The sequence below is a fragment of the Enoplosus armatus genome, chromosome 3 (assembly GCF_043641665.1).
Source record: "Enoplosus armatus isolate fEnoArm2 chromosome 3, fEnoArm2.hap1, whole genome shotgun sequence".
Classification (NCBI taxonomy): domain Eukaryota; kingdom Metazoa; phylum Chordata; class Actinopteri; order Centrarchiformes; family Enoplosidae; genus Enoplosus; species Enoplosus armatus.
The window spans coordinates 6,523,691-6,551,667 of NC_092182.1; the positions used below are offsets into that span (position 1 = coordinate 6,523,691).

Here is a 27,977-nt window from a genome sequence, read left to right on the forward strand (position 1 = left end):
TGCAAGGTTTGTCTTTAACATCAGCAACAAAATGTACCCATGATTCAATTTAAACAAAATTTGCACAGGCCTTTTTTTCACCAGCACCATTGTAATTTAGAATAAAAGAAGAGTCGTTGCTGTTAATCTTTTGGAAATGGTTTGACTATGAATAAGCTGTAATTGCCCTGATGACCCACTGTTTTAGCATGAGTAGTGGTTAAATTTGGGTGCTACATGTGCAGTGATTACCAAACAATCAAACTATGCACTCAAATTCTTATTTTAAAAGAAATGAAAGACACTTTGAAGTCATAGCCCAGTATTGGCAGAAGAAAAGCTACCTCATAGCTACAATACCTGCGTATGCATTTGAGACTGGCTGAATTCAAACTCGTCCAGTCGCAGTGGTTTCATCGACGTGACATTGAACAGTCTCATGGTTGCTACTTTGTTGCACTCAGACCGTATTGCAGATAATACACAGATCACCTCTGTCTTTGTTAGCAGGTAACAGAAGACAAAAGCAGCTTGGTTCTTCTTATAGTCAAGGTGAGGAACTGGAACGCACCCTATACATAGATAAAACAAACCAGTGTTTAGATTCTGGTGGTAATACATTTCTTTAATCTTGACAAATATATATGTATACGAGCCTAACTGTCTTACCTTTTTGCGGTACATACTCAGAATCCTTCTGTGGCAGAGTGATGAAAACTGGAAACTCCTCTGGGTGGCTCATCACCACCTTGTCAAAGCTCATGCGGTTCATAGCACGGTCATATTCTAGTTTGACCTCCTTCTCCAGGTCCCCTATACACTTCTCCAGACTGCACACATGATATCACCTTTATTCACCCTATTAGTTAGTTAACATTTCACTTGTGGGGGATCTATTGTAAAACAGATCATACTGAAAAAGGAGAAAATGACAGTAGTAAAATGGCATTACTCACATTTTCAGCCTGAGCCCAGGGGCTGAGAGGGCATGTCTTTTGATACGCTGGAGACTGTGGATATCAAGAGATGGCGTTCCCCTCCAGATGGGCATGCAGTCCACAGACAAGTGGTAGAGAAGCAGCGCCTCGGTGTTATCCCTCCAGTGCAGGGCAAACTGGATCCGCTCCACAAAGACACGTGGGTCCTCAGCACTGAATAACAATCTGATCCTGGGTACCCAGTATTTAGCTCCTGTTAGCATGGCGTTTACTCCTATGCAACAGAGGGACATGGAAAGCATACATACATGTTCAACATGACAAACTGATGGTGACAAGAGGAAATTATGAGACAATACTGTGTTATTATATTGCAAAGACATAAAAAACAACCAGGAGATTTGTTCTTTTTGTGTTCTTCATTTAGAATAGGATTTCCTTCTTCATCTGTCCCTTTGGTGTGTTGGTGAACCTTCTGTACCAGGTACTGGCATTTCTCCTTACAAAAGTCAAGAACCCCAACTAAATGCCAGCTGTACTCCAGGGAGGAGCTTTTTGGGTCCTCTTCAAAAGAGAGAGAAAAGATTACGATCAAAGAACAGAAAATGTATCTCTGTTTACACAGTTTATTTCTGATTACTTTTTACCTGAAGGAATCTTGTCATCCGTAGGCAGCAGGGCTTTTGCAGGAATGGGTTTTCTGTCAGGCGATCCTTCAGCATTGCCCAGGGTGAGCCAGTCTTCTGGAGTCCTACAGTCATACTCCTCATTGTCAAATATCTAAGGGACAAACACAAGAAAGATGAGTGTAGGGTGGTGTTGTGCCCCAAAATATGGGATGTAATTGGGAACCCAAATGCAACAGAAAAGATTGCAGCAGTAACAGACTCACCTCCAGGGGGAGGTAGGGTGACACAGGATTGTCTGGTGTAGTCACATGCTCATCACTACTGCTTGGATGTCTTGGCATTAGGAGATTAGAGTATATGCCTTTTTCTGCCAGGAGCTGCTCAAAGTCTAACTTCAAGTATTCCCTTCGACGTCTATAAGACAACAATATAAAACAGTATAAATTAGTTTTTAGATTATGGCCCGCAATGTACAGTGTTATTCTTCCTAGTTTACAGTGTCATTTTTTGTACTAACAGTTTACTTCTGTCATACATTGTGCAAATACAATACATACCTCTCTATCTCCAACTTGCAGGGGATCTGGCCAGGAACGGTTTGGTAGGGCATCTGGACCTTGGGTTTATCTCCACCCCGGCAGAAGTAAGAAGTCTGTGATTGCTGTGCGGTAGGCCCATGGTTATCCTTTTCAACAAGCTTGCACTGGTCAGACGGAGTCTTGAGGGTTGTAACTAAGGACACCAGTGCAGAAGGACAAAGATTTTACACACAGGATATGAAATGTTGTATTTTAGATTATATTTGTATTTGATACAACAGTTGGAGTATCAGAAATAATTACTTAATATGCCTTACATGCCTAAAAATGTCACGCAATACAATATCCCACCTTTTGTTGTTTTGAGATCACTGAACCCGAGGATGGGTTGGCCCTGTGATCTGTGCTGGGTCTCAGGTCCCACTGTACAAGACTAAACAATGAACAATTACTCTTGGTTTTTGTCAGAGCATAACAGAAACTGCGTATTTTGCATGGGAATCATAATAAAATGTCTGTCAGGATTGGAAAAGTCAAATGCATGTGCTTTTACCTGGAATTTGAATGTAGAGATAATATCTGAGTAGATGCCTTTCTGTTCACTCACAGAGCTTTTTCTGATTGGAGGGAGTTTGCACCTGTGAGGTAGAGCTGGAGGCTTGCTGGGGGGATGAGGCACCAGTACACCAAAACCAGGCAAATGTTTCCCGTCCATCTTCTAGCAGAACAGTTAATGGATGAACAGCAAAGCCTGGATTTAATCCTGTTACCTGCTTCTAAAATAATCTGGACTGTATAGACTACCTCGACATGCTTTAGTTACATAAATGGCTACATGCCATGCAAAATGCGGTGCTGACCTAGGAGCACCAAATGTAACTAACGTTAACTATATTTTGAAAATGAGAATGGGAATTTAATGACATCCACTGGCGGAGAGGCTTTTTAGCTAACCTTAACAACAAGCGTCTGTCCATGCACATTTTAACCGACTGCTGTTGCCAAATAACTACTGGCTAAGGAAGCATTCCAAAACTCAGCCTATAAAACCGTATGCTAGTTGCTAGTGTTAGCTGTTAGCGCACACAACATTTAGGTTAACGTAAGGTTAACGCTCCGTCCACCTACGAGCGTTTGCGTTAGCCAAATCACTTGTCTGTTTCTTACGCAACGTTTGCTAATTGCATTTTGTAAATAACAGAAATGAATACTGACATACCTTATTTTGAATTTAATTGCAAGTTTTACTACTCCTTTTAAATATCCTCTGCATAGCTAAAATATCGACGAGCTGAACTTTTGAAATCTCAGTTTCCAAGTGGAAGTTAACTACCGGTATGTAAATGTTGGACGCAGCAACGGTTGTCATGGAGATGAAGATGTGTCGCTCCGCCAACTGCACGCGAGAGCCAGAGCAACAACACAACAGAGTGAAGAAAGTAATTCCTCACCGAGAGAAAGGGCTTTTAAAATAGCTGTTTAATGAACACAACGTTTGGTCACAAAAACTAAAAGAAGAGAAAAATAACAAAAAGGATGGAAGAAGGGAAGTAACGTACAACATTTGACAGGGAAATATTTCAGTTTTTACTCCGCTCCGTTACATTATTTGACACTTTAGTCTTTAGTCACTTTGCAGTTTCGGGGTTTTCATACACAAGAACAGGTGATCAGTTTATAGAATATATGCAATGTTACACATGAAACTACCCAACAAATGTATAAGTAGGAAATAGTAGCTAATGGTATACCTCCAGCAGCTACACCATGAAAATGCTGCTTACACAGTGATTCACCAATAATAGGTTCCATTTCTAATTCAAGCCACTCCCAATCCCAAAATCCTATTGTCCTCTAATCTAAATTAAATAGATGAATAATTGCTGGATAAAAGTATTTTGAATCTGAAAGCTGTAGCAGATGACCTTAAACAAAGTTGTAGCTAATTTCTTTTATTTTTTTGATATATACATTATGCACATATAGCTTAGACAGTTTGAGCCTCTGGGAGAAACTGTGTGTACATTCATGTAACCACCACAGAAATTTCACACGACACTGTTCTCCACAGGTAAGCACCAGAACACTCACATACCATGCTGTTCCTGGTGAAGATAGTGATGGTAATGGCAGTAATGACAATCTAATGGAATTTGATTGGAATGCACATGTTCCTGTGTGCAAATTCCCAATCTTTCCCTTTCACACTCATGACAGGTTGAATGTGTCCACAAGGGGGGGAACCCTATTGACCCGTGCGATCCCCACACTCCTGGGTCACAAGGGCATCATAACCTCATCTGTTTCCCATGGCAGATTATAGGCATAATGCACTGCGGCCCCTGCTCCTGCCCCTGGCCTCTTCAGTTGAAACCCATCAGAGCAGCCTGAGATTGGGTAGCCAAGCACAAATGAATAGTCTCATCTGTCTGAAACCCTTACATGTCACTTGTGAAAGACATGCTGCCACACAGATAGGGATAAATGAAGGTTGAGAGAGGACCGCAGAGTCGCTGTAGTCTGTGTGAAAATCAAATCTGAGGGCACAGGAGGTCTTGTTCCTGGCTGTGGCTGGAGTCAAGAGGACAAGGGAATCAGAGGTGACAGTGCATCACTGTACCGTAGCTCTGTGAAACGGCCATGAACAAAGTGCTGTACGGTGGAGCCAAAAGACAAAGGTCAAACACAGAGTGACTGGATATGGATACTGCAATTCTGTGCAGCGGTCATTACTCAATGGAGCTCAGTCTCAAAGCAATGACTTCACCCAATGAGGAAGCCTAAACCAAATGAAAGACCAAGGGACTAAATAATCCACATCTAAAAATGACATTATCATATCATAGTGGCCTCATCCTGCCCACAGCAGTTTATTAATCATTAGCACATGTCTAATGGTATTGATTAAATCAGCGAGGAGATCCAGGCCAGAGAGGTTCCAGAGAAAAACCTCATGAGAACCACAAGTCTCTGATGAGGTGGTGGTCCTCGAAACACGGTTGCCAACCAATGTTTGGTTGGCAGCCCTCTCTGGAGCCAGGAGCCCACCACGGTGATGGGACTTGATTGGACAGATGTGGCCGGCAGCTCTGGATGAGTGGAACTGATTAAACCCTAACAAGCTTTGTTACAGCTTTGATCCCCTTCCTGTACTCGTCTTGTGCTCCCTTCTCGTTCTAACAGTCCATCAGCAGATACATGCTGACATGAAAGATCTGGCTCAACGTCAACTGTTGAAGAAGATCAATACTAGTCACTTACATAATCACCCAGATGTATAATCCATCCTCTCCTGTCTTCATCCTAAAATCCTTAAATGATTCATCCACTTCTCATGCACTCTCCCACTTTTACAGTATTGGGATGTTGTGAGGGTCATGCCTTTGTGAATATAACTCCCATTTTACGCTAATCGCATCAGCATGTGCGGCTAACTTTAGCTCCTCCTGAGGGCCAGATGTTGGCTGATGGGATCAAACACTGGCTATACCCTTCTTACTGTCACATTGTTGGGCAAGCCAGGAGGGCTTAGCAGTCGCATATATTCCCACATACCTCTTTCCCCCTGCAGAAACCCACAATCCAACCACAAACGTGGGCACACCCTTAAGTTGCAGTGTGATTTTATTTTTGCATTCGCTCGCAGGAATGGGAACATACAAAGACATGCAGTAAAGTCTCATTACACTTTCTGGAGAATAGACTGAGATGTTGTTTAGTTATATCAAAAAAGTATGAAAAACATGCAGGGATCATTTGCCACTGAGCTATAAAGTATTCCTCGTGATTTACACATTGACACTATGGAACCAGGAACAAATGCAACTCCTGGACACATCATAAGAATCATTTACAACCTAATACCCATCACTGCACCCCATTTTCAAAGCACTTTTTCTCTTTTAAAGGGAATCGGATTTGAGCGCAACACGACTGTGGTCAATGAATGTCACCGGTGTCCGTTTGCAGATGGAACCACCGTGAGGGCAGCAAATGCTACATTAACATCACAGTGTTTTGTGGCAGTGCATTTTACAAGAGCAATGCATGCGATACCAGCGACGAGGCTGCCTCCGTGCAGATTTGATTTGTCACTTTGCCCGGTCACGTGAGGTGCTGTTGTTTGACGGTGACCCTTGCGCTTGGCTATGTATTGAAGTTGGCCATCATGGCTCGGGTGACTCACAGGTGGACTCTTGGCATGCCAATAAATACTTTTTTAACGAGTTGAGAGGGGCCCTTAAAAGCAGCAAAGTGGCCAGACATGAGAGACGGACTAGAACCCCCAAACTGCGGCCCGGGACCTCAAACAGCTGCATTTCATTTTTCCTCTCATTTGCTCCATTTCTCAGTGTGAGTTTTACACACTTACTTGGGTCATAAAAATATTCAACATAGTGGGAGAAGCTCGGGGGTGCAAAGTTATAGAACTAACTTACAGTGTTTGGGTGTATTTATGTGAGCATAAGCATTACGTTTGTGGCTCTCTGCATCTAAGTAATGTTGAACTCCATTGAGTGTCCAATATTTATCCCAGCCTCATTGTGCTGACACACTTGATGGTAGTTGGCATTGTTCAGCTTGTTTAAAGTTTTTAACAGTTCCTTTGAATCCATTGAAGCTCTTTGAGACAGTTGAGATAAATTATCACGTAAGCCAAGTCAGTGTGCTTTATCTAAGTGGGTGTGCGAATATGAGCTGGAAGAATAAGAAAGCAGTGAGTGGAATCTGTAGCACATGTCTGTGTGTGTGTGTGTGTGTGTGTGTTTTTGTGGTAAAAAAACAAAAAAAACAATGTGTGTGCTGGCATTCCAGTGTGTTTATGAGGGTGGGCGATGGAAAGCCAAGAAAGACTTATCAAGAAATTGTGTCTGTGTTTGTGTATGTGCATGTGTTAGTGTGTCAGAGCGACAATGTGTTTATGTGAGTGAGTTGGTGACGCACAAACGTAAATCTTGAACTTGTTAGTTGATGGCATCATAAACAGATAAAAAGAAGTCAGACAGGGACACGAGACTGAGTAGTAGGAGTGTGTATTTGCAAGTGTGCTCAGTGGGTAGGAGGTTAATTTGTTGTCCAATATTAAACAGGAGTTTGAGCTATAAATAAGTCATCGACCGCTCAACTGAAGCCTCCTCAAGTGAGCCACCCTTTAACATTCCTGGCATTCCTCCTTGTTAAGAATTAATAAAGAATAAATGGTAACAGTTACGCATAGTTTCCTGTCACTGACGCATACGTGAGAGTTTTTGACCAAAAGTCTGCCATGAGCTATCACCCGCAAATCCACACACAAGCTCACAGATCCACACATTATTGGTTTGGCAAGCTGCCCGGATGCCTCGCAGGGGCCTTGATTTGTCATCCTGCCTCATCTGGCCTCTATCGGTTTCTGCTCTGACAGTTTAATCCGTGTCATTCATCCTCTCACATCAAAGAGGCAACGTGCAATCTAAACCAATCATGCCAGCGCATAAGTGCACTCACACACAAAGTAGTTAACAGGCTAACTTTTTTTTAATAAGCAGTTAGTTTAAAGTAACTGCTTATTAAAAAAAACCTCCATGACATGAGGTTCATAGCAAAACATCAGCAGCGAGGAGACTTTTTTTGTAAACCGTCCACACTGATTATCCCGCACAAAGTGACAATAAATTCAAGCAACAGTTCAACTGAAACTCTCCTAAAGAAATACAGTCCTCTTGGTTTCATTGGACTTGAACTATAGACCTTTGCAGCTGACCTATCACCTTGACCTTTTAACTTCAAACTATGTCAACTGACACACTTCAGGAGAAAGTATTTAGGACTGATTTCTTGTATGATTTTAAAGAGTGCAACTGTCTAACCAAGAATTTCTTGGATCTATATACCAGACATCAGTACTGTGTACTTGACATTGTAAAATCTATGAGTCTTTCTTCAGAGTTTCAACCGGATGATTAACTCTGACCTCAGTGCTTAACTCAAGCACACCCTACATTAACCAAGCCACTTACTGGTTGCTCTTGAGGCCAGTGGATAACGTCATATGAAATCCTACTGTGTCTCCACAACAGATATGCCACAACACACTGATCCACATACACTAACTGAATCGATGTTATTGAACATGCAGTAAAGTCATGTAAAGGAGCAGCTTAATCCTCTTCATCCCTGGAGGAACACATGAGCTGACATGTAGGACACGAAAGACTGAGAGAAGACGTGGAGGGAGACGGAGATGGAGAAGCGTGGAGTGACGCCATGTGCCCGACACACACATGTATGAGCAGCCTGGACAAACACTGAGGATTATAAGGGTGGGAAGGGGGGAGTCCCTGTTCGCCTGACCCTAGCTCTCTAACCCCCCGGCCCCCATTAAGCTCTGTAAATGAGAGAAAGAGGAGCAATTAGAGAGGCAGTCATGGGGCAGGTAGGAGATCCCTGTGACCTTTCCTGGCTGGTATTTGACCTCTCACAGCTGGGGGCCATGATGAAGACACACGAGGGAATGTATTTGCTGAAAGGAACTGGCAGGAAAAAAGAGGACATTTTTTCCTCTCAGTGCTGAGAATGTAACATGTGTTGGGAGCTGCGGTGTGGATTGTGCTGTTTATATATTGCTCACGCTCTAAACAAGCACTTTATTGGATGTGGGCGGCTCCGCATTCCTACATCACAAAAAATTACCCTTAATTACACTTTATTCAATTAAGAATTCAATGAAGCCAAAATAGTTTACTTGCACTTGAACTCTTAAAATGTTTTATGGCTCTGCTGCAAACCTTGACCTCAAACCTCAGTGACTTTACATTCACTGAAACCTACAGTTTTGGTGCCTTTGCAGAAATCAGATTTCAGTCACATGAGCTTCTTCCAGAACCAGCCTGATTCTATGAATGAAAGCAAAACCACAGATGGACCACACTGACGTTTTGACTATCCATCATCCCTCCTCCTCAAACACACAAATGTATACAGGTCCTCCCCTCCTGCGACCCATGAAAAGATGAGATTCTCATTTCCGTGTGTCCCATTGAGCCAGAACTGACTTTGGATCAGTTGAAAGCAGCCAGAATCTATGTCTGTATGCCACCAATATCACCAGATAACAGTTAATCCCTTATAAATGACATTATCATAATCTCCCATAAAGCTATTCTTAGCATATGCTGCACCGCTGGAGTGAGACGAAAGGAGAAACTGTGAGATGTGAGAAGATGGAGAGCCTCAGGGGGGTTTTATTGTGTGGAGGCCTGCCAGACACTGTGGCTGGAGTTAGAGTGGTGAGCAGGAGGACAGAGAGATGAAAGGAAAGACCAGCGAGGGGTGAAGGATGACAAATGTACAACAGATATAGATGGAGTGATGTATGTATGGGTTGACTGTGGAAAAGTGGATAAAAACTTTAACAGAAAGATTAATTTAAAATCCACCAATGGACAAATGTCAGATTAATAAGGATTGATGACAACATGATGTGGGTAATCCACTGCTGCCTGCATCTCAAACAACATCACATCATATTTTCTGTCAGCACAAACATAACATAACATCATTATCATTGGCCCATATGCCATTCCTTAGTAATTCTGTTTTTGTTCTCCACTCTGGGGGAGTGAAGCAGGCAGGTCTGTAAACAATTTGTATGGCGTTGAAGACATTTATGGAAACCAATCCAATTCTGTGCGTCTATTCTAATTTTCTCAGCCCCCAGTGTTTGAAGTTGAGCCATAAAACTGAAGAGACATGGTGTTTATTTCTTCAAACCGAGAGAGAGAGGGACAATACATCAGGCTCCAAAGGACTTAGATTTCCTGACGTGTGTGGTTAAAAAGAATTTAAAAAGAAGGACTGTCATGTATCAGACCATGTGTTTACTATCCAGTGTTATAATGAAGAATGGCAGAGTAATCTGTCCGGTCAGGCAGACAGACAGGGAGAAAGGCCCCTTTTCTTGTCCGAGTCATTTGCATTAAACTCCAAGCTGTCGGATTCTTTTGGTGCCACAATGCGCCATCAAGCTGCAAATAACTGCGCTGAGGACTATTTTTGTCTCCCCTCTCAGGTTTCTTCCTGCCAGACTTCAAAGAGACCTGTAACTTGGAATGACTGCAGCTGAAAAACAGGAGGGCAGAAGCAGATAAACTAATTTTCTCGTGTTCCGAGGCCCTGGTCAGTGGAGGGACCTGGTTTAGCTGGTATGCGCTGTGCGGCTGGTTCACATTAACTGCGGTGACGCGCTCGTGCAAGTCGCAAGCCTGTCCTCCCCTGCATGCGCACGATCTTAAGCGGATTCCTAAAGTCGGCCAGGGAGGAGAAAAATACACCTTCTTAACCTGGGGTAGTTTTGGTTTAGTGTTGTTTGTACAGCACAGCGTCCTCACAGTGTGTGTGTGTGTGTGTGTGTGTGTGTGGGCGGGGAGGACCATGGATAAATAGAGCCACACTCCTCTCCTGTGCGTAAACGCGTAGAGCGCTGGACCTGGCTGAGACAAGAAGCTCTCGAGTTGGCTGTGAATGAATGGCAGCATTTATATGAATTAATAAGCACAGAAAAGGGCCTATCATTTTCATCGTTTAGGCTAACACACACACACACACACAGACATTTTTTATTGCGCAAAATGGATGAAGACAAACATCTATCAAATTGGAATCTTAGTGGAGCCTTCATTCTCGGACTAACTAATCCATCTTTTGCTGCAACTGGGGCGCACAATCCACTTCTATCAGGGAGATGCCCTACCTGCTCCTGAGGATGCTTTGAACTTCATCAAGGTTTTTTTTTCCAACACTGTTCCCCGGGAGGAGAAATACTCCCGGATTCATCTGGACGCTTTGCGCATTGCGTAATTGGCAGGGAAATGCGCTTGCCCGCTAGATAGGCTACACATAATGTTGGGACTCATCTCTGCTGGAAGGCGTCTGTCGCACCATGTATGTTGTGAACACAGCAGGAACGAGGATGAGAGTGTTTAGTATGCTTTGGAGAGGTCGACATCAGATGCTGGTGGCGCTCTGTGGGCTGTTTTTGGTTCTGACGAGGAGCGGAGCAGGTGAGGCGCACCATCATCATCATCATCATCATCTCTGTGGCTGTTTCTCTGAATCAGTTGCGTCATTGTGGCTGAACAGGCCTTCTCGTTTCCCCTCTTGTGGTTAGGCTGTGTTATTGATTGGGCAGACACTCAACTGCGTTAAATGTCCATGAAACTGATCCTAATGATGTCTTACATAGTTCTTGCATTTACAGGTGACATTTTATTTGCTTAGTTTTTGCTGTCAAAATAAAGTAAAGGCCATACCTGTTGCTGATACATTGGATAGCGTGTCTTGCCATTACATGTAACCTGAGAGTAGTAATGCTGTCCAATGGGGAAAGGGCAGGATTCTGTGTCACATCAGAGCAGGCAGCAGTGGCACAATGGTCAGGCAAATTAAATATTCATGGGAAACACGGTGAAGAGAGCCTTGGTCCCTGATGGCAGTGCTGGAAAGTGCTTCTCTGTTCTCATATATATATACAGATATACTGTAAAAGCGCTGATCTGATTATCTGTATTATCTCAACACTTAATAAATATATATTCTCTCATAAGACTCTAACCGGCTCTCCATCACCCATCTGTGTCAGTTTCCAGATGTGTGGACCACGCCTGTAGTCCACCCATAGGGAACCTGGCCAGTGGCAGGACCCTCCTCACCCTCTCAAGATGCTGTGGGAACAGCTCCTTCCACCGCAGCCCTTGCCCCCGTCCTCCTGTGACCCCCCACCTCTGCCCCGAGGACACCCACCCATCTGCACACATGACTGACGACCCCTTCTTGCATCCGGATACCTGGTGGGCATCAGGTTCAGGTGCAACCATGCAGGAGCAGCAGGATGAGATCCGGCTCAACCTGGAAACACAGTTCTGTCTGTCCCATGTGGTTTTGGTGTTCAGGTCACCCCGGCCCGCTGCCATGGCCATCGAACGTTCAGCTGACTTTGGAAAGACATGGGAAGCTCTTAAGCTCTTTGCGCACAATTGCAGCATGGAGTTTGGTTTGCCTGATGATTTTACTCAGCCGGGCTCTCTGTGTACATCCCGTTATACCAGTGCTACACCCTGCAGCGGGGGGGAGGTGAGAGAATATGCAGAAATATGTTTATTATATCATCTCATGGCAGACCCACAGTGTTTGATTTGTGCTCTGTTTCTCCTCCTAAAGGTGATATTACGGACACTAGACCCCAGCAGTGCTAAAACACTGGACCCTTACAGCCCAGAGGCCCTTGCCCGTCTCACCCTCACTAACCTCCGCATCAGACTGCTTAAAGCTCAGACCTGCCCGGCACCTCTAAACCCCTCTGCAGAATGGACAAGCCCCAAAGCCTCAGCTCTGACCTCCACATCCACCACAGAAAGCCCAGCCTCAGCACCTTATGCTATTTATACTTTACAGGCCAGAGGGACCTGCCTGTGTCATGGACATGCGGAGTATTGTGTACCATACAACAGCAGCCAAGACACAAACACAAGACAGGACACTAACACGGTGAGTGGTGTTTTCTGTGTGTCTCAAAGTAAAATAACAGTCATAAGGAGACTATGAGAGTTTTTGCACTGGCCTGTGTTCTATTACAGTCCTGTATAACACATGTGTAAGGATGTTAGGTCCAGACGTGAAATGTTCTTACTGATGGAAAAATCGGCAGTTAAAGGGCTTTAAATAGCTGGATTTACTCTTTACACCACCTGCCTGGATCTATTTCACAGCTGTCTCTAGACAGCAGGCGTCTGTAACGTCTGCTAATGTAGGTGAAGTAACTGAGCAGCCCCAGATGTGTCTTCCAGGTGTCTGGTAGGTGTCTGTGTGCTCACCACACAGCAGGGGATCACTGTGAGAAGTGTACCCCGCTCTACAACGATCGTCCCTGGAGGCCGGCCAACAGCAGCAGTGGGGAGTCCAACCCATGCCAGAGTAAGTGACCACCAACAGGCGTAAGATCGTGCTGGTAATGTGAAACCCAGAGAGGAGCTTTAAAGTGTGGAGGGAGTATCCTGATGTCCTCACTTTGTCTCTCTCCCGTCTCTCTCTCTTGACTGCTTCGACATCACACACCTCTGTGACTTCAGGGTGCCAGTGCCACGGTCACGCGGATAGCTGTCACTTCTCTCAGCGGGCATGGCTTTCCTCCGGCGGCACCAGCGGGGGCGTTTGTGATGACTGCAGACACAACACTGTCGGCCGCAGGTGCCAGCGCTGTCGTCACGGCTACCACCGCCACCCATCCCTGCCCCTCAACTCCTCCCACGCTTGCACACGTAAGAGACTCAGACTGGGGGGGGGGGGGGGGCTAATGTGTTTTCAACCAGTCAGAAAAGCAAAATAATGGAGGTTTCATGATTGATTTGATCTTAGTGGAATTAATTCAAAGGCAAGAAGGTTTGTGGATAGCCCCATCTGATGATCATTTGTTTGTAAATTCACGATTTGACAATATTGGAAGAGAAAAATGAAATGTTTCAGCAGCATACAGAACTTTCCCCGTGTCTCTGTTTCCCAGGCTGCTGGTGTGATCCACACGGCTCTTTGCCTCCTCTTCCCGGAGAGGAGGGACCCTGGTGTCACCCTAGAAGCGGGCAGTGCCTCTGCAAATCTGGTGTCGGGGGCACAAGCTGCAGCCACTGCCTGCCTGGCTATTGGGGTTTTGGAGAAGAGGGCTGTAAACCCTGTGCCTGCCCTCACGGCTGTGATCCAACCACTGGGCAGTGTCTGGACAGGTCAGCCATTATGCTTAACCCGTGGCCAAATTCTTTACACATCAACACTCAGGCTAAAAATGGAACTCTGTGTGGTTAATTGCAAACAATCGACCTCGACCTGATGGGTTCAATTCTACTTTTGCAGCTACTCAAACAATCAGGTGTTCAATGTGCCCATTGGTGGAAAAATTCCTGATCTGGATCACATGTTTCCAATTGAAGAAGAGGTACAGTGGTCGAAGGAGCTTGCAGTCTCCGCTCTGCATTATACAGGTGAGAGTTATAATAGCTTACTTTTAAGTGCTGCTGTGTTGCTTATTAACACTGCAATGTTCATCATCGGAGCAAAACTCTGTGTCTGTACACAGGAAAGTGTAGCTGTAAGGAGAAGAAGCTCAGAAGTGTGTCCGACCTGTGTAAGACCAAACATGATTATGGTAAGAAATACAACTGTTCAATAAACTGTGAGCTCTACTTCGGCCGATGCTTCAGAATGCCCTCTCAGTCGTTCGTCTCTCTGTGTGGCCCATGACAGTGATCAAGGCCAGTGTGCTGTCTGCTCATGACAAAGGCAGTCACGCAGAAGTGCAGGTCAAAGTTCGCAAGGTCCTTCGATCAGGCCGAGTGGCACTCTACTTGGGGACCATCAGCATCTATCCTCTATCCTGGACCAGCCGCGGCTGCACCTGTCCTATTCTAAACCCAGGTAGGACAAGCTCTAAACATGACAAAGAAAAGGAATGGTACACGAAGCACAGTACTGTTCAGTGTATAGTTACAAGGTTTTCTAGAGGAGACTTTTAGCATTAGAAGACGAATATCCAAGGTGACCAAACAGTGATACAAAAGTTAGAAAATATCAAGCAAACACCAAAGGGACAGATTTGTTATTAGATTAAATCAATTTACAATGTCTAACTTTTTCTCCAGGTATGGAGTACCTGCTGGCAGGCCCAGAGGAGGCCGGGACAGGCCGCCTGCTGGTCACCATGCAGAGTGTGGTGGTCCCGTGGACACCCCGACTAGGTCTACTTATATCAGGGGGGCTGGGGAATGGATGTCCGTGAACCAAATGATCAAAAAAGGCAGGACACACTTCAGAGGATTTCACAAGGAAATGTATGAGCCAGTGGACAATTCAGGAAAGGGACTGAAAATCACTGGACAACATGCTGTGCCATCGGGGGAAATGATCCAAGAGTCAAACTCAGAAGTCTCACACAACTGAAGAAACTCACAATGTGCGGGTGTGCAACACAAAATAAAGACTGAAACGAATGACTGGTCCCATAAATAATACACATTATAATAAACTGTCTGCAAGTGTAATGTACCTGACATTAAAGGCCTTATTTGCATACAAGATCGAGATGGAGATTTTGGTTACAAGTTTCTGTAAATACTTGGAAGATCTGAGTCTAACAAATCTGCAAAGAGCAATAGGATGAAAATTGGCATTTAGCCATATGGAAAATATGTGAACTTTGAGTATTAGTCCTTTGAATGTCAAACTGAGTTTCTTAAATATTACTTATAACTTTTGCTGTAAGTAAATACATTTTGAAAGCTAAACCTATACAATGTAGTTTCAATAAAATGCTATGAAACTATAATATGACTAATATACAAGCAATTTAATGAGTTAAGTGAAGGCTGTAAAATATGATGGTGCAGTTCTGGCAATTTTAGTGAGTAAAGCTCACACAAAGCTGACATAAGACGGTGTTGTGCTTCGACTTCAGACGGACAAAAGGAAAATGGAAGTTTAAATTGTTCGACGATCATTTTAATCTGGACAAGTTTGAGAAAAACCATCAAGTCTTTTAAGGCTTGAATGACATTGAATGGTGAGCACAGCATCCAACTGGAGAAGACGACAAAAATCATTTACATAGAGACAGTTAAACATGACAAACCACTTTGGTCTAGGTCCAGATACAGTGTCCATTAGCAAAAGAGGCGACCTTTGTTCATGTAGATGGAGACCCTGACGTTTCTACAAGATGTCAACAAACAGATAAAAACATCTACGTTAATATCGATGTAATGTTCACTGAACAGAAGCTGTAACAGTAGCCTTGTTTTCCTAACAAATAACCTGTGTTTTGGTCTCTCTAGAAAGCAAAGGCATTCAAAACTCTAAGAATAAGTAAGAATCAAAACTGTCTTGAGGCGAGGTAAATTGAAAGCTGATCATAGCTTAAATAAAAAAATAAAGTGGTTACTGCTTAGATTTCTGTCAAATTATTAGTGATAAATCCGTCCTATTGTAAGTGATATTCCTGATCAGTCAACATTAACAGGACAACACACAAAACGCTAACAAACAGCTCTTCTGATTGACATGAAAACACGCAGCAAATTAAATTCCTATTGCATATCAAGTGAGTCTTTCAGCTAATGTCCCTGCAGCAAATAGCTTGGCCCGCTGTCATTAAATCATATTACACAATGATTTTTGAGTGCTCAGCAAAACAAAGCAGCCTATACTTTTGTAAATACGCTGTTTCTCCGCATTCACAAAGTCCTTGCCCATGAGCGTCAATAGCCAGGTCAGTCTGCCCTCTCTGCAGGTTTAAACAGGAGAAGAGACCAATCAGAGCTCCTCAGGGAGAGTCATGTATGCTGGGCAGTGCTCGCTCACAGAGAACAAGAGCCTGGATGACAAGTGATTGACTTTAGCTGGCAGTCTGGTTGTCTGTAGGTGGCGAGCTGTGAGATGAGACAGCAGACTCGGTTGTTGAAGCGACTTGGGTAGAGTCAGTTTCAGGGGGTAAGACAGAACCCTCAGTTGGGGCGGCGGAGACAGAACCAGAGCCAGACTCTCCTTGGGAGCTTTCTTTATCCTCCTCCTGAGGATAGAGCTCAGGGTACCTCTGCATGCACTCCTGCATGTTACGGAAGTTGTCAATGCACTCGGAGCCCTTCACCTCCTCCTTGCTGTAGTGGAAGCAGGAAAAGGCCTCCTTGAACTGAGAGCCACATGGTCCGCTGGCCATGCCGCCCAGGCACGGGCAGTTCCAGTTGATGTCTCCGTTTGGCAGGATTAGGCCTAAAGAAACCGGACACCAGACCAGACAGAACAAAGTTAACAGAACACCTTAATGTTTGAAGGTTAGGCACACTATTTCCACAATGACAACATAACGACAATGACTAACCCTGTTCCTCATAAGGGTCATTGGGGTCCTCTGCTATGAGCTCAGCGTTGCTGGGCGTCTCATGGTCTTCCTTGGTCACAAAGATGATGCGATCTTTACCTTAAATGACAAAACAACAAACATGGACAGCAACATGGATTAAAATACATTCTTAAATTAGAAAACCTGGTCCTGGTTAATGTGTATAATGCCATTATTTCCATTACTAAAACAAGTCAAAAGTATAACTGTATTATTTGGCTGGCAGTGAACCTCTGGGGGCGCACTAGTAGCCCTGACAGGATCAGAGCTAGCCGTTTGACAGCTCTCCCAATTTGTTACAAACGTGTCAAATTAACGTTACAGCAGCGACCAGCGTATTAAGTCACGACACTGCCGTACCCTATTATAAACCTATCTTTACTACTGCTGGAGGCTTAGCGTCCTCGCAGCTAGCACAGTAGCTAACCCTGCTGCTATCAACGGTAAGTTAACGCCGTATCCAGAGAGTTAGCCTAGCATGGTGGCTCGCGCGATGACATTGCCCTGCCGAGGAGTGAAAATGAATGAGAAAGAAGATCGTTGTTACCCTCTTGCCTGCAGTACGACATGTCTGCCGATGTTTCTGTCCGTCGAGTCTCGCCCTCTGCGGTGAAAGACGACCAATGTGAGAGAAATTACTCAACAACTGCAAGGATTTCATTTGACAAGCCACCCGGCGTCCAACAGCCCCGTTACCCCCTCTGACCTGTTCACATGTGGGCGCACGATAATGACGTCAACCGATATTTTTTATAATAAATAAAAAGAAATATAACAACCTTAAAATAGTTAGAAAACGTTTCTATTTTATTGAATACTGAAAACACTGCAATAATTTGTAGATACATCAAATACGTTGTTGAATCAAATTAAATAAACTGAACTTGTGAATACATTTAACAATAATTTCCCATTTTGACTTACCAATTGTGCTCCTATTTTTCACATATAAGTTATTACATATGACCTTGTGAGGCCTTTCTGTGTTACAGATAACCTGAATGCCATGGTGTGTTTCTGGTCTGTTCCATCCCTTGGGAGGTGATTCATTTCTGCTGCACTGGTGTGCACGACAAACAGCAGGTGATAACCAGTGTGAGCTCACACATTCCACCAGTCTAAAAGCTACAAGGCACCAGATTTTCATGTAAACAGCTAGCAGATGGAAAAGTGAGTTTGGGACAAACTGGTAAACTAACACGCAGGCGGGGGAAAAATCGGAGGATTACCCAATTAAATGTCCATCAGTGCACTGCCTCATAACCTGTTGTACTCTCACTCCTCAGATATCTAAAAGAGGTAAGTGGTCATAGGTAACTGGACTTATGATTGGTCTTGAAGACATTTAATCTATCTTATTCGTCCCTGCTTTCATTGTCAAATGAATGCTCTGTTAAACAACATTTCATATAAACATTGAATGTTCTGTGAAGGTTGCTGGTGGTGGTGTATTGGCATGTACAGTGAATAGCAAAATCTCCCTTTATAGACTTCTACTTTACTCCGTTAAACTATGTGAAGTGACACAGTGACCTCTAGTGGAAGTGAAGTGAACATTACAAGGTACAGCAACTGGATTAAACCACAGCAAACTTGTCTCAACTCTTAAGGATAAGAGCAACAGCCCTAATAGGTTCATAACTATTTCAAAGCTTGTTGCTACGAGTTTGTTTTATACTTTTACTGCCCTTTAGTGTCAAACCCTGCTTTAACTATCAATAACCTGTGCTGAGACCACTTGGTTGCTGTGCTACTGTGCATTATTCTTCATTATTTGACACACAAATAGTATTCTGGAGTTGTCACAGAACAAAGCACAACAAGGAATAGGAATCAAAACACAAGTGTGTTGGAAAAAAATCCTGTTTTTTTTAATAACACAATTATGTCTGTTACATAAAGTAAAAACCAAAATGAAACCCCTTTTCGTCCCTATCAAACCCACCCTCCTCCCGACCATCTCGGCAGTATTGTGCAGCGATTCAGTCTGGGAATAAAAGAGCATGATACAGACAAACAGCTTCCTTTGAGGACCCAGAGACAGAGGACAAACACTGTGCCCTACATAAGACCAGAGTGAATATAAACATAGTCCATCATTTAAAATATCAAAATAAAAAGGTAAATAAAAACCACCGACAGCGTATCTGAGATTACTAGAAACCTTATCAGGAGTACAAGCATATTTTATTTATACTTTTCACGTCCTACGATAGGCCCCAAGAAACCTCAAGCATGATCACTACCTGTGATGAACATGACATGGCTTTCTCTCAACTTCCCCGAATTGTCCAGGCACGGTGCTTTCAGCTTGAAATAAGCACTAACATGTTGTCGCTGTCTTAGTGTTCCTTGAACATGCTGCAATGAACAATGCCTGAGGTAAGTCAAAGACAGCACCTCACACTTTTGTGCTTCCAGGCATTCTTCAGCTGATAAGACAGTCAGCGTGGGACTTAGGCAGCCTGCAAAGAGATGGGGAATAGCTACTGGAGTAAAAGAACTGAAGAGACACAATACAATGCTCAACCTTGGGAGTAACCAAAACCCTTTTCTCAGCATTGACATGCTAGAGAGGTATGGTGGAAAACAAAAGGTGGTGGAGGAAAATTACCTATTCCAGCTGCAAAATGTACTGATTGTGCGAATTGCAAAAAAAAACCGATGGGGTGGGGGCTTTGTGTCTGATTTGTGTCAGAAGGCTGATATTTTCTAGAAGAGCAGAGCTCCCATGCTGCCCATTTCGCTCTGCTCCTTCACGAAGATTTCAAAGTACTGGTAGATGATGGTCACAGCCAAGAGGATTCCCGTACCGGAACCAATGGCGCCCAGGAAGTCAGCCATGACAGACAGCCCTCCTATGCAGAGGCCACCAAAGGCAGCAGCTGTGGGGATGTACCTGCAAATAGTAAAGCAATTATAAATACATAAATATTCTACAGGAGGACAACTTGGCATGACAAACATGAAACCAGAGACTCAGTTTGCTTCGTACCTGTTGAGCTCATGCACCATAGAGGTCTCTCTGTGTCCCCTCATTACCATCTGCTGCTCCTTCAGCTGCTTCGCCACCTGAGACACAAAGTGAAACACGGAAGTTAATATTTGTGTGGGACTGACACAAAGCAAGCTGCAAATGCTCATACAAACACAGACTTACATCTTTGGCAGAGGATCCTGAGACCTCAATCCAGGTCTTGGAGAAGAAGGCACAGGAGCCGAGCATGAAGACAATGTAGATGACAGCGTGAACTGGGTCATCCAGAACCGAACCAAATGACTCTGGAGGAGAAAGGTAGTAGCAGAGACCCCCCACTGGGTAGGCCCGAGCTGGTCCACCACTCGTGGCGTCCTAAACAAAAAAACCCACTTTGTTAGTAAAACGCTGTATGTCCAACACTACCTAGAACACAAGAGAGACAGAACATGACTGTACCCCCTTTGTGAAAATAACAAAGATTCCTGGTCTTTAAACAAAGACTGAGACTAGATCCGCTGGAGGTGAAGCAGCTGTCATATACTTACAGACCAGGTTCCCAGGAGGTTGACGAGGAAGTTGCCGCTGAAACGTGTTGAGAGCATCTGAGAAATGACGTAGAGATTGGAGACCAGGGCAGACTGCAGGATGATGGGGATGTTGGAGGTGTAGAACAGTTTGATGGGGTAGGTGTTGTATTGGCCGCGGTAGCGTGCTGACTTGATGGGCAGGTCCACCCTGAAGCCCTGGGGAGGTAACAAAGAGTCCCAATCAGTAAGCTTCAAAACCTTCAGTCCAAATTCCTTTAGTGCAATAAAAGCACACTGTGAGACACTGGACTGTATTTAGTTCACCTGGAAGTATATGACCACCGCAAACACAAAGACGGTGGCGATGAGGTTCATGAGGTTAGGCAGGTTTTGCCTGTAGAAGGCCTCTCTCAGGGCGCGCACCTTGTCCGTGCGGGTGGCCAGAAGATGAAAGAGAGCAATGATGGCTCCCTCAAACTCAGTACCTGGATATACAACAGGAGTCACAGGGTTATCCATTATAATACAGATGAAGACGCATCTCCTGTATCACCACTCAGCTTTAAAATGTGCTCGTTCCCAGTACACATACCTCTGCCAGTGTTGACAGTGGTGGGGCTGAAGGCCTTCCAGACGATTGTCTCACAGATGTTGGTCGCAATGAAGAGAGAGATACCCGAGCCCAGACCATAGCCCTTCTGGAGCAGCTCATCTAGCAGCAAGACAATCAGACCTGCAACAAAGAGCTGAAGAAACAGGTAGGAGGTTTATATTGTGCTGAACTGCACAAGAGCTAACATGTTTTATATTCAACCTCTAAGTGCTTCTTGACTCTATACAAGACACACCATTAAAATCATGCTGGATGATATACTACTGTAAAGAATATTTTGGCGTGTAATTTTAGCAGTTAAGATCAAGACACTGTTTGTATACACATATTTCCAAAGTTTAAGCTTAAGAGCAGCAGTGGGAGTTTTTATTAACCTGGATGATGATGAGCAAGCATATCCCAGCACCCATCTCTGAAGGGTCGCCATACATGCCAGTCATAACATATACAATGGCCTGTCCAATGGTGATGATCATTCCAAACACTGCAAAAAGACAGAAAAAAAAGATTTGCAATTGGCATTCTTGCAGGGACAGCTACTACTGATGTTACTGAACAGTGTTGTGTGTCTGCCGTCTTCAAAGCAAATAAAAAATCTCTGCAGTTTCAAAAAAGGTACGTGACAAGTTGTAAAAATAGCAAATGTAGTGAGTAGTAGACCTACATTTCTGAGCTCCATTGAAGAGGGCTCTGTCTTTGGGAGTGTCTCCCACCTCAATGATCTTGGCACCAGCCAGCAGCTGCATGATGAGGCCTGAGGTGACAATGGGTGAGATGCCCAGCTCCATCAGAGTACCTGGAGGACAGCGTGAACAGCATTAGCAACACTGTAAGCCTCAGTTAGTACAACAATAGCAGCAGTACCAGAAACAATGCACAAGGGCCTACGACTGTTGACCTTTGACTTATCACATGCGATAATGACATTATGTCAAGCCTGATAACAACAATGGTATTAGATCATTTCTACTTGTTGGAGCTGATGATAGAAAGCAACTCTGTGATTAAGCCTGTTTAACATAAAAAAATTCAAGTACCTCTGTTGGAAGCCAGAATTACTCTCATCCAGTAGAAGGGATCTGCTGAATCTGAAGACATGATGCCAAAAAGAGGAATCTGAATCAAGAAAAAAAAAGACAGAACAGTGTCACAAACCACAATCACCAAAAACAGAACCAGTAGGTTTGACATCAACAGATACGAACCTGGCAGCACACCAGAAAGATGAAGAGCGTGATGGCGGTCCATAGTACTTTTTCTCTAAATTGAATCTACGAGGATTAAAAAGAAAAGCGCAGATGTCATTCATGTCCATTCATACATGCACAGTGCATAAATGATGCAACGTAATATTAAATTTAAAAGACCTAAGTGTACCTTTCTTTCTGGTTTCTGGATTTCTGGCAAGACCGCACAGAACGGCTTGATGACCTCCAAAAATTTAACTGCAGAAAGAGATGAGCAGGTTAGAAGACAGAAGTTAACTTTGCATTTACACCACACTGAAGGTCAGCACCTCTCCTCGCAGTGTCAGCAATATTTTGTGCGTCTCGAGTCGTTGGTCTTTTAGCTTAGAGGCTACGTCATCACTAACCACCAGCTCAACAGCTGCTAACAGTCAGCTGGCCAAGTACAGCAACAAACAGAGCATTTTTACTAGCAATACCTGGATATACAAACATATGAACTGAGAGTAACTAGCACCCAGAGTGCAGTCATTTTTAGACCGTTTGCGGCCTCGCTGCTGGATGTTTCCTCTTGGTGTCGATCACCTGTGTCAATCACTGAAATTGACTTTGACAGCCAGCGATTTAAGAAGTGCCACTGAATTCCTCTCTGGTACTCGACCAGTCAACTTTGCGTTGCAAATATATCAACACACTCACATTAAGAAATGAGAAGAAACCAGTTACAACTTGTCTACAGTAAACTACCCCAGATGAACAGTTCACACAGCTAGCGTGATGCTAACTAGCGTTCACTCACAAAAAAACGAGTGAACAGCCACTTTAAAACAGGAAGCTTTGACGCCTATGTGAAAGTTAGGGGCAAGACATTAGAAATGGCCTCTGACTGTGAAACAAACCTCGGTCACGTTAGTTAATTCCAGCGAGGCGGGTTTGATTTGGAATAGAAACATCAAACTAGCTCCCGTTATAAGCTAGCTACAACTTGCCACCTAACCTAACGTTACCCAAGGTTAGCTAATTAGCTTCCGACGGACGCTTTCTGCCCATTACTGTCCGATTTTAAAAACACAGCGGGTATTTTAGAAAGCCCTCAACACGTGTATACAAGAGAGGAATGTCACATACTCCCCATGGCGTCCTTAGGCCGTCTCCTGCCGTGTTACTGGTACCAGTTTGAGTGCTCAGTGGAGTCAGTGTGGCTCCATCCAGCCGCTCCGTGAGAAAAGGGAGAGCAGTAGAGACACGTCACCAGACAAGCCGCTAACACAAACGTCACTTCTCTGAGACGCACAGACCATCATCATCATAATGCACGCTGCAGGCCGTGCACTGTAGTATCAATGGAGAGTCTTTATTTAAGAGGAGAATCAAATCCCGTCAACTCGGAAAACGCACGATTTACATTTTTAACATTTATAATTTAACCTCCTGCAACGCAGAGCTCTCCCATCCTCCAGAGGGCGCCCTACTCCAGACTCGCCGGTAGCTCTGATCAGTTTGACCCCTTCCTCCCTCTGAGACAGAGCTATGAATATGAGACATGGACGCATTGATAATAATATGGATCGATACAGGATCAGGCCAGGAAGACAAGACAAGTATAAACTGAAAGACTTGCAGAAGACAGATGATCTAAAGTAACCAGCAGTCTTCTGCCCTCCTAGATGTTTGCTCAAGGCACAGTGTCTAATCTCATCATGCATGCATTTAAAACAATGGTATGGGGTATTTGGGTTTTCTCTGTAACAGCCCTATCTCAGCTCTCCATTTAATTTGATTTAATTTATTTGTCAGGTTTTGTGGAATAATGCAGACAATCAGACTGGCAGTATTCATTCACTGTCCTTATGCATGAGCTGTTTACCAGATCAAACAGTTTAACAGCAAAGGCCAACAGGAAATATGTATACACAAATAACATTCACAGGGGCCATATTTCTGCATAATGAGTACTTTTACTTTTGATACTTTAAGACTATTTTGCTCGTAATACTTGTAATGCAGGACTTTTACTTTCACAAATGGTAGTAAATGATCTCAATACTCCTTCCACCACCTCACAAATACAAGCAAACCACTCAACAAACCAACAATGTCTGATGTCACATATTGAGCATAACACACAGGATGTACTTGTCTGTTTGACTGTGCTGTTAAAGATCCTCGGTTTCCTGTTTATTTGACTACATTTAGTTTCCTTTTTTCTTAAGAAGGCCGACACGAGGATTGTGAGTCACATATTACATAAACGCACCTTTATTATGACTTATAATAAGTGTGACTGCAGAATACCACCTTGGCATAGTGTATATGACAAATATTTGCTGTGAAATGTTTTAGCAGCACAGTGTTAAGTTAAGGTGAAAGGATGCTGACTATTCAGTGGACTTTTTAAAGAGTTGTACAACATTTCATAATGCATTTAGTTCAAATAAAATTACATGTGAAGGAATCTCAGTTTTCTCTCATGTTGTCATTTCTCTTGACAAGTTGTCACCACTAGAGCTCAGTGTTGTTCCAGCGGTGATATGTAGCCAGGCTTGCCAGGTGTGTGTGTGTTTGTGTGTGTGTGTGTGTAGTGTTTTTAGTTGGTGGTGTGTGTGTGTGGATACATGTTACATGATGAAGAAAAACAAATTTGGTTGGAATGATGTAGATTCAGTGAGGAGAGGCTGAATCAGTGTTAGCGTGTCATGAGAAGATTTCCTCACTTCATTAAAGTTGTCAGATTCTGGGTCAGTGATTGTGGTATTGAATGGTGGTGAGCACCTTTGGCTGCACAGTGCTGGTGGCACACTTAACCACTGACCCATACTAATGACACAATAGAACAATGATGAGTGGAGCTTTCGGCCATCTGTACATCTGATCAGTCTAAACTCTCTGGACCAACACACACACACATGTCACGGTAGTGGTAGTGGAGGAAGGTTGGGAGCTCATCTGCCCCCTGATAAAGAGATATTTGTTCATGTGGTTACATAATAACCACAGAGCTGTGAGCTAACACAGAGGTGAGGACAAGCAAGTAAGTGTGTGCTTTTCACAGAGTTTTGAATAGCCTGCTATATTCAAGATCTAGTGTACAATTTTTCCTGTCAGTCATAAGGAAACTGCGGTCCACTTTCGCTTTAATATGTAAAACAGAAGTTATTAATTATTAAGTTATTAGTTGGAGGGCATTTATTTCTGAATGAATGAATCACACTCGTGTTATAATGGAACCTGACTGTTTAATCTGCAGCACTTTTAATGATCTGAAAAAGATAACGCAGCACAATACGCCGTGTGCAATCACTCCCTCAGCGCCAGATAATGTAAATAGTCTGTGGCAAACAAATATTTATTATATTTTCATACAGAAGAAAAATCCATGCAAATAAAACATGAAAGCTGATCCAATTTTTTGGTAGCTTAGTAATGTTTCCCCCACAGTGAGGCTGTTCCTGTGTGTACCGGTGAGGACACCGTGTCTGCCTGCAACCTTCAGTTATATAAACTCCCCAATGTATCAGTGTACGCCTAATACAAGGAACCCCGGGCCATGGAAACAGACCCAGACCACACATTTTACTTTCTAAATTTGCATAGAGACTAACAAAAGTAAGAGGGTGAAAATTCACTTTTTCCTATGCTAAAAGAGAACGAGTCGTGACATGGTAATTAGTCAGTGAAGTTATTGTGGCACAATGTCTGCGAGGAGACAAAAAAAACCCATAAATGATGTGTTTGTCAGTCCACAGTAAGATGTTCTGTGTTGTTCTGTGAAGGTGACATGAGTGAAACAATTGAGGGTCCCCAATCTAAACCCAAGTAGTTGGTCATTGTGTCAGTTTTGCTTATTAGTGGCAAAAGGAAAATGTAGTGTCTAGTGTGTTCTGTTCTGCACATCAGTATGAATCTGCACATGGCATGATGAAGAAGAATCTGAAAATGGCTTCATTTTTACTATAGAGCAAAAGTATATAAACTTTTTAGTAATAAATCAGTACAAGCCTTATTGTGCACAGGATTTTAAACTTATATTTAGGCCCTTCATTAGCAGCACATATGCATATGGCATAAATTTACAGCTGCGACTAATGCTTATTGTCAATATTGATTAATCTGTCGTTTTGTCAATTGTTTGATTGATTGATTAAAATGTTAAAACAAAAAATATGAAAAAAAGCCCATCACAAATTCCAAGGGCCCAAAGTGAAGTCTTCCAATTACTTGGTGTGTTCAACCAGCAGTCCAAAACCCAAAGATATGCAGTTTACTACTATATGAATCAAAGAAAAGCAGCAAATTCTTACATTTAAGAATCTGGAGCCAGAAAATGGAACTGGAATGGGAACTGAAGGAACCTCTGACTGAAAGAACCTGATGAAGAACATTTTATAGAGAGAAGCAAAGCAGCGGTTGAAACATTTTACTGCTTCGCCTTAGAGACAGAGAGAATTGTTTTGACAACTATGAACACACACATATGAATGAGAGTTATGATTGAAACTCAAATGAAGCTGAATGACACTCTCCTTTTATATCACAACTCCATCAGTGGCTCACACACAGTTCAGTATTTAGATGGCTGCTGTGAGCTGATGACTTCTTTCTCAACGAAAGCGACAGCACGCCCTCTTTAATCACACACTCTATTTCCAGAAAAGAAGATTTAAGAAGCAGAAACTCATTTGATGTTTTAATTAACTTGTGCTTCACATACTACTGCTGTCATAAAACACATCATATATCATTATATCCAACCAAATGTGTTCTGACTTCATTTTCAGAAGAAAAAAAAAAGCCCACCATACTGACCTTCACCTACACACATAACCAGACACATATGCCTCCACATAGTGATGTTGTGCAGAGTGACACAGACATGCAGTCTGCCCGAGGCATGGGAAGCTGCTCTGTGAACAGGGACACACAGTGATGCTAGTGCACGGCTAGTCGGCTAATTTGCGTCGGCTCCACATGAGTCAGACTTTTTCTTCCTTATTTTTGGAGATGAGTAAATGTAAACAGTGAAGGGCTCCTGCAGGTGTGAGATTGAGTCAGTTAGTGGGCAGTTGTGTCAGCAGATAATGGACGGGCGTGAATTAAATGGGCGAAGCAAAAGTGTTCAGCCTGGGAATAATATATCTACTGTATATGCTTCTTCCATGCACAGCCAATTTAAACTCATCTCATCAAAAACAAAGTGTTCTGCACACTTTATTTGCCTTGTTTAACTCCAATAAATGGTCTCTCAATGGACACCAATCAATTAGCAGTGAGCACTTACCTATGTGTGCTCAGATTGTGTACATTTATACATGTGTGTGTTCGTGTGTGCGTATCCCAGATAATCATGTCACATTCCCCTCCATCAGCGTTCTCAGGGTTACATGAGTCCTGAGCTGTTCACCAGCTGGGAATGAGCATCAACACATGCACACGTGACACACACGCATGTAAAAACACACATCCACGCAAACACTCACCACCGAGGACAGAGGCTGGTCCACAAGTAAGGGAAGGGCACAGAGACATCAGTGGGTAAAGAGAGTCCCAGTTGGAAGGATGGAGAGAGCTCAGTTATAATCCTTGGCTGTAATATTTGAATTTTCATTTCAAGAGTTTGTCATAACAGCGGGTCTGGCACCTGTCTATTACTGAAACCACGTCAGGCTGT

At 43.4% G+C, this 27,977-nt stretch overlaps 4 protein-coding genes across 5 annotated transcripts in view; 1 reads left to right on the forward strand and 3 right to left on the reverse strand.

Annotated features, from left to right (window-relative positions):
- Positions 1 to 2,800, reverse strand: part of dnah1 (dynein, axonemal, heavy chain 1) — a 29,144-nt gene extending 26,344 nt beyond the window's left edge. Inside the window, exons 1-9 of the mRNA XM_070902661.1 lie at positions 2,639 to 2,800; positions 2,437 to 2,518; positions 2,104 to 2,278; positions 1,810 to 1,960; positions 1,565 to 1,697; positions 1,311 to 1,481; positions 936 to 1,191; positions 649 to 809; positions 340 to 551 (exon numbers count right to left, since the gene is read on the reverse strand). Coding sequence (XP_070758762.1) covers positions 340 to 551; positions 649 to 809; positions 936 to 1,191; positions 1,311 to 1,481; positions 1,565 to 1,697; positions 1,810 to 1,960; positions 2,104 to 2,278; positions 2,437 to 2,518; positions 2,639 to 2,800 — 1,503 coding nt within the window. The remainder of the gene's footprint in view (positions 1 to 339; positions 552 to 648; positions 810 to 935; positions 1,192 to 1,310; positions 1,482 to 1,564; positions 1,698 to 1,809; positions 1,961 to 2,103; positions 2,279 to 2,436; positions 2,519 to 2,638) is intronic.
- Positions 2,801 to 11,005: 8,205 nt separating this feature from the next.
- LOC139283185 (netrin-4) lies at positions 11,006 to 15,107 on the forward strand. The gene is made up of 10 exons (XM_070903155.1): positions 11,006 to 11,126; positions 11,705 to 12,195; positions 12,283 to 12,609; positions 12,909 to 13,035; positions 13,191 to 13,379; positions 13,622 to 13,838; positions 13,966 to 14,093; positions 14,189 to 14,257; positions 14,356 to 14,526; positions 14,751 to 15,107. The coding sequence occupies exons 1-10, from the start codon at positions 11,006 to 11,008 to the stop codon at positions 14,885 to 14,887; spliced, it is 1,977 nt and encodes a 658-aa protein (XP_070759256.1). The 3' UTR covers positions 14,888 to 15,107.
- Positions 15,108 to 15,601: 494 nt separating this feature from the next.
- Positions 15,602 to 17,688, reverse strand: chchd4a (coiled-coil-helix-coiled-coil-helix domain containing 4a). The gene is made up of 3 exons (XM_070902956.1): positions 17,550 to 17,688; positions 16,982 to 17,080; positions 15,602 to 16,872 (listed from the first exon to the last, which is right to left on the reverse strand). The coding sequence occupies exons 1-3, from the start codon at positions 17,569 to 17,571 to the stop codon at positions 16,499 to 16,501; spliced, it is 495 nt and encodes a 164-aa protein (XP_070759057.1). The 5' UTR covers positions 17,572 to 17,688; the 3' UTR covers positions 15,602 to 16,498.
- A 1,161-nt stretch (positions 17,689 to 18,849) lies between these two features.
- On the reverse strand, positions 18,850 to 25,715 carry LOC139282559 (protein transport protein Sec61 subunit alpha). Of its 2 annotated transcripts, none has more exons than XM_070902328.1 (12): positions 25,673 to 25,715; positions 22,500 to 22,567; positions 22,328 to 22,393; positions 22,160 to 22,238; positions 21,787 to 21,918; positions 21,497 to 21,606; positions 21,102 to 21,255; positions 20,834 to 20,994; positions 20,528 to 20,725; positions 20,163 to 20,354; positions 19,998 to 20,074; positions 18,850 to 19,901 (listed from the first exon to the last, which is right to left on the reverse strand). In XM_070902328.1, exons 1-12 carry the CDS (start codon positions 25,698 to 25,700, stop codon positions 19,715 to 19,717), a joined length of 1,452 nt encoding a protein of 483 aa, XP_070758429.1. In that variant the 5' UTR covers positions 25,701 to 25,715; the 3' UTR covers positions 18,850 to 19,714. The 2 variants fall into 2 exon arrangements, with proteins under 2 accessions (XP_070758429.1, XP_070758428.1); XM_070902327.1 differs by lacking the exon at positions 25,673 to 25,715 and adding an exon at positions 23,438 to 23,543.
- Between the last annotated feature and the right edge of the window lie 2,262 nt (positions 25,716 to 27,977).

Excerpts from the sequence above, each read along its gene's own strand:
- LOC139283185 (XM_070903155.1), top strand. The coding sequence starts at position 11,006 with ATGTATGTTGTGAACACAGCAGGAACGAGGATGAGAGTGTTTAGTATG. Across the intron at positions 12,610-12,908 it reads CAAGACAGGACACTAACACG|GTGTCTGGTAGGTGTCTGTG; the intron begins GTGAGTGGTGTT and ends TGTGTCTTCCAG. Across the intron at positions 14,094-14,188 it reads CTCCGCTCTGCATTATACAG|GAAAGTGTAGCTGTAAGGAG; the intron begins GTGAGAGTTATA and ends GTCTGTACACAG.
- chchd4a (XM_070902956.1), bottom strand. The coding sequence starts at position 17,571 with ATGTCGTACTGCAGGCAAGAGG. Across the intron at positions 17,081-17,549 it reads GTCGTACTGCAGGCAAGAGG|GTAAAGATCGCATCATCTTT; the intron begins GTAACAACGATC and ends TTGTCATTTAAG. Across the intron at positions 16,873-16,981 it reads TGACCCTTATGAGGAACAGG|GCCTAATCCTGCCAAACGGA; the intron begins GTTAGTCATTGT and ends CGGTTTCTTTAG.
- LOC139282559 (XM_070902328.1), bottom strand. The coding sequence starts at position 25,700 with ATGTTTTATTTGCATGGATTTTTCTTCT. Across the intron at positions 21,607-21,786 it reads CTTCAATGGAGCTCAGAAAT|TGTTTGGAATGATCATCACC; the intron begins GTAGGTCTACTA and ends GTCTTTTTGCAG. Across the intron at positions 19,902-19,997 it reads ATGGTGCATGAGCTCAACAG|GTACATCCCCACAGCTGCTG; the intron begins GTACGAAGCAAA and ends TACTATTTGCAG.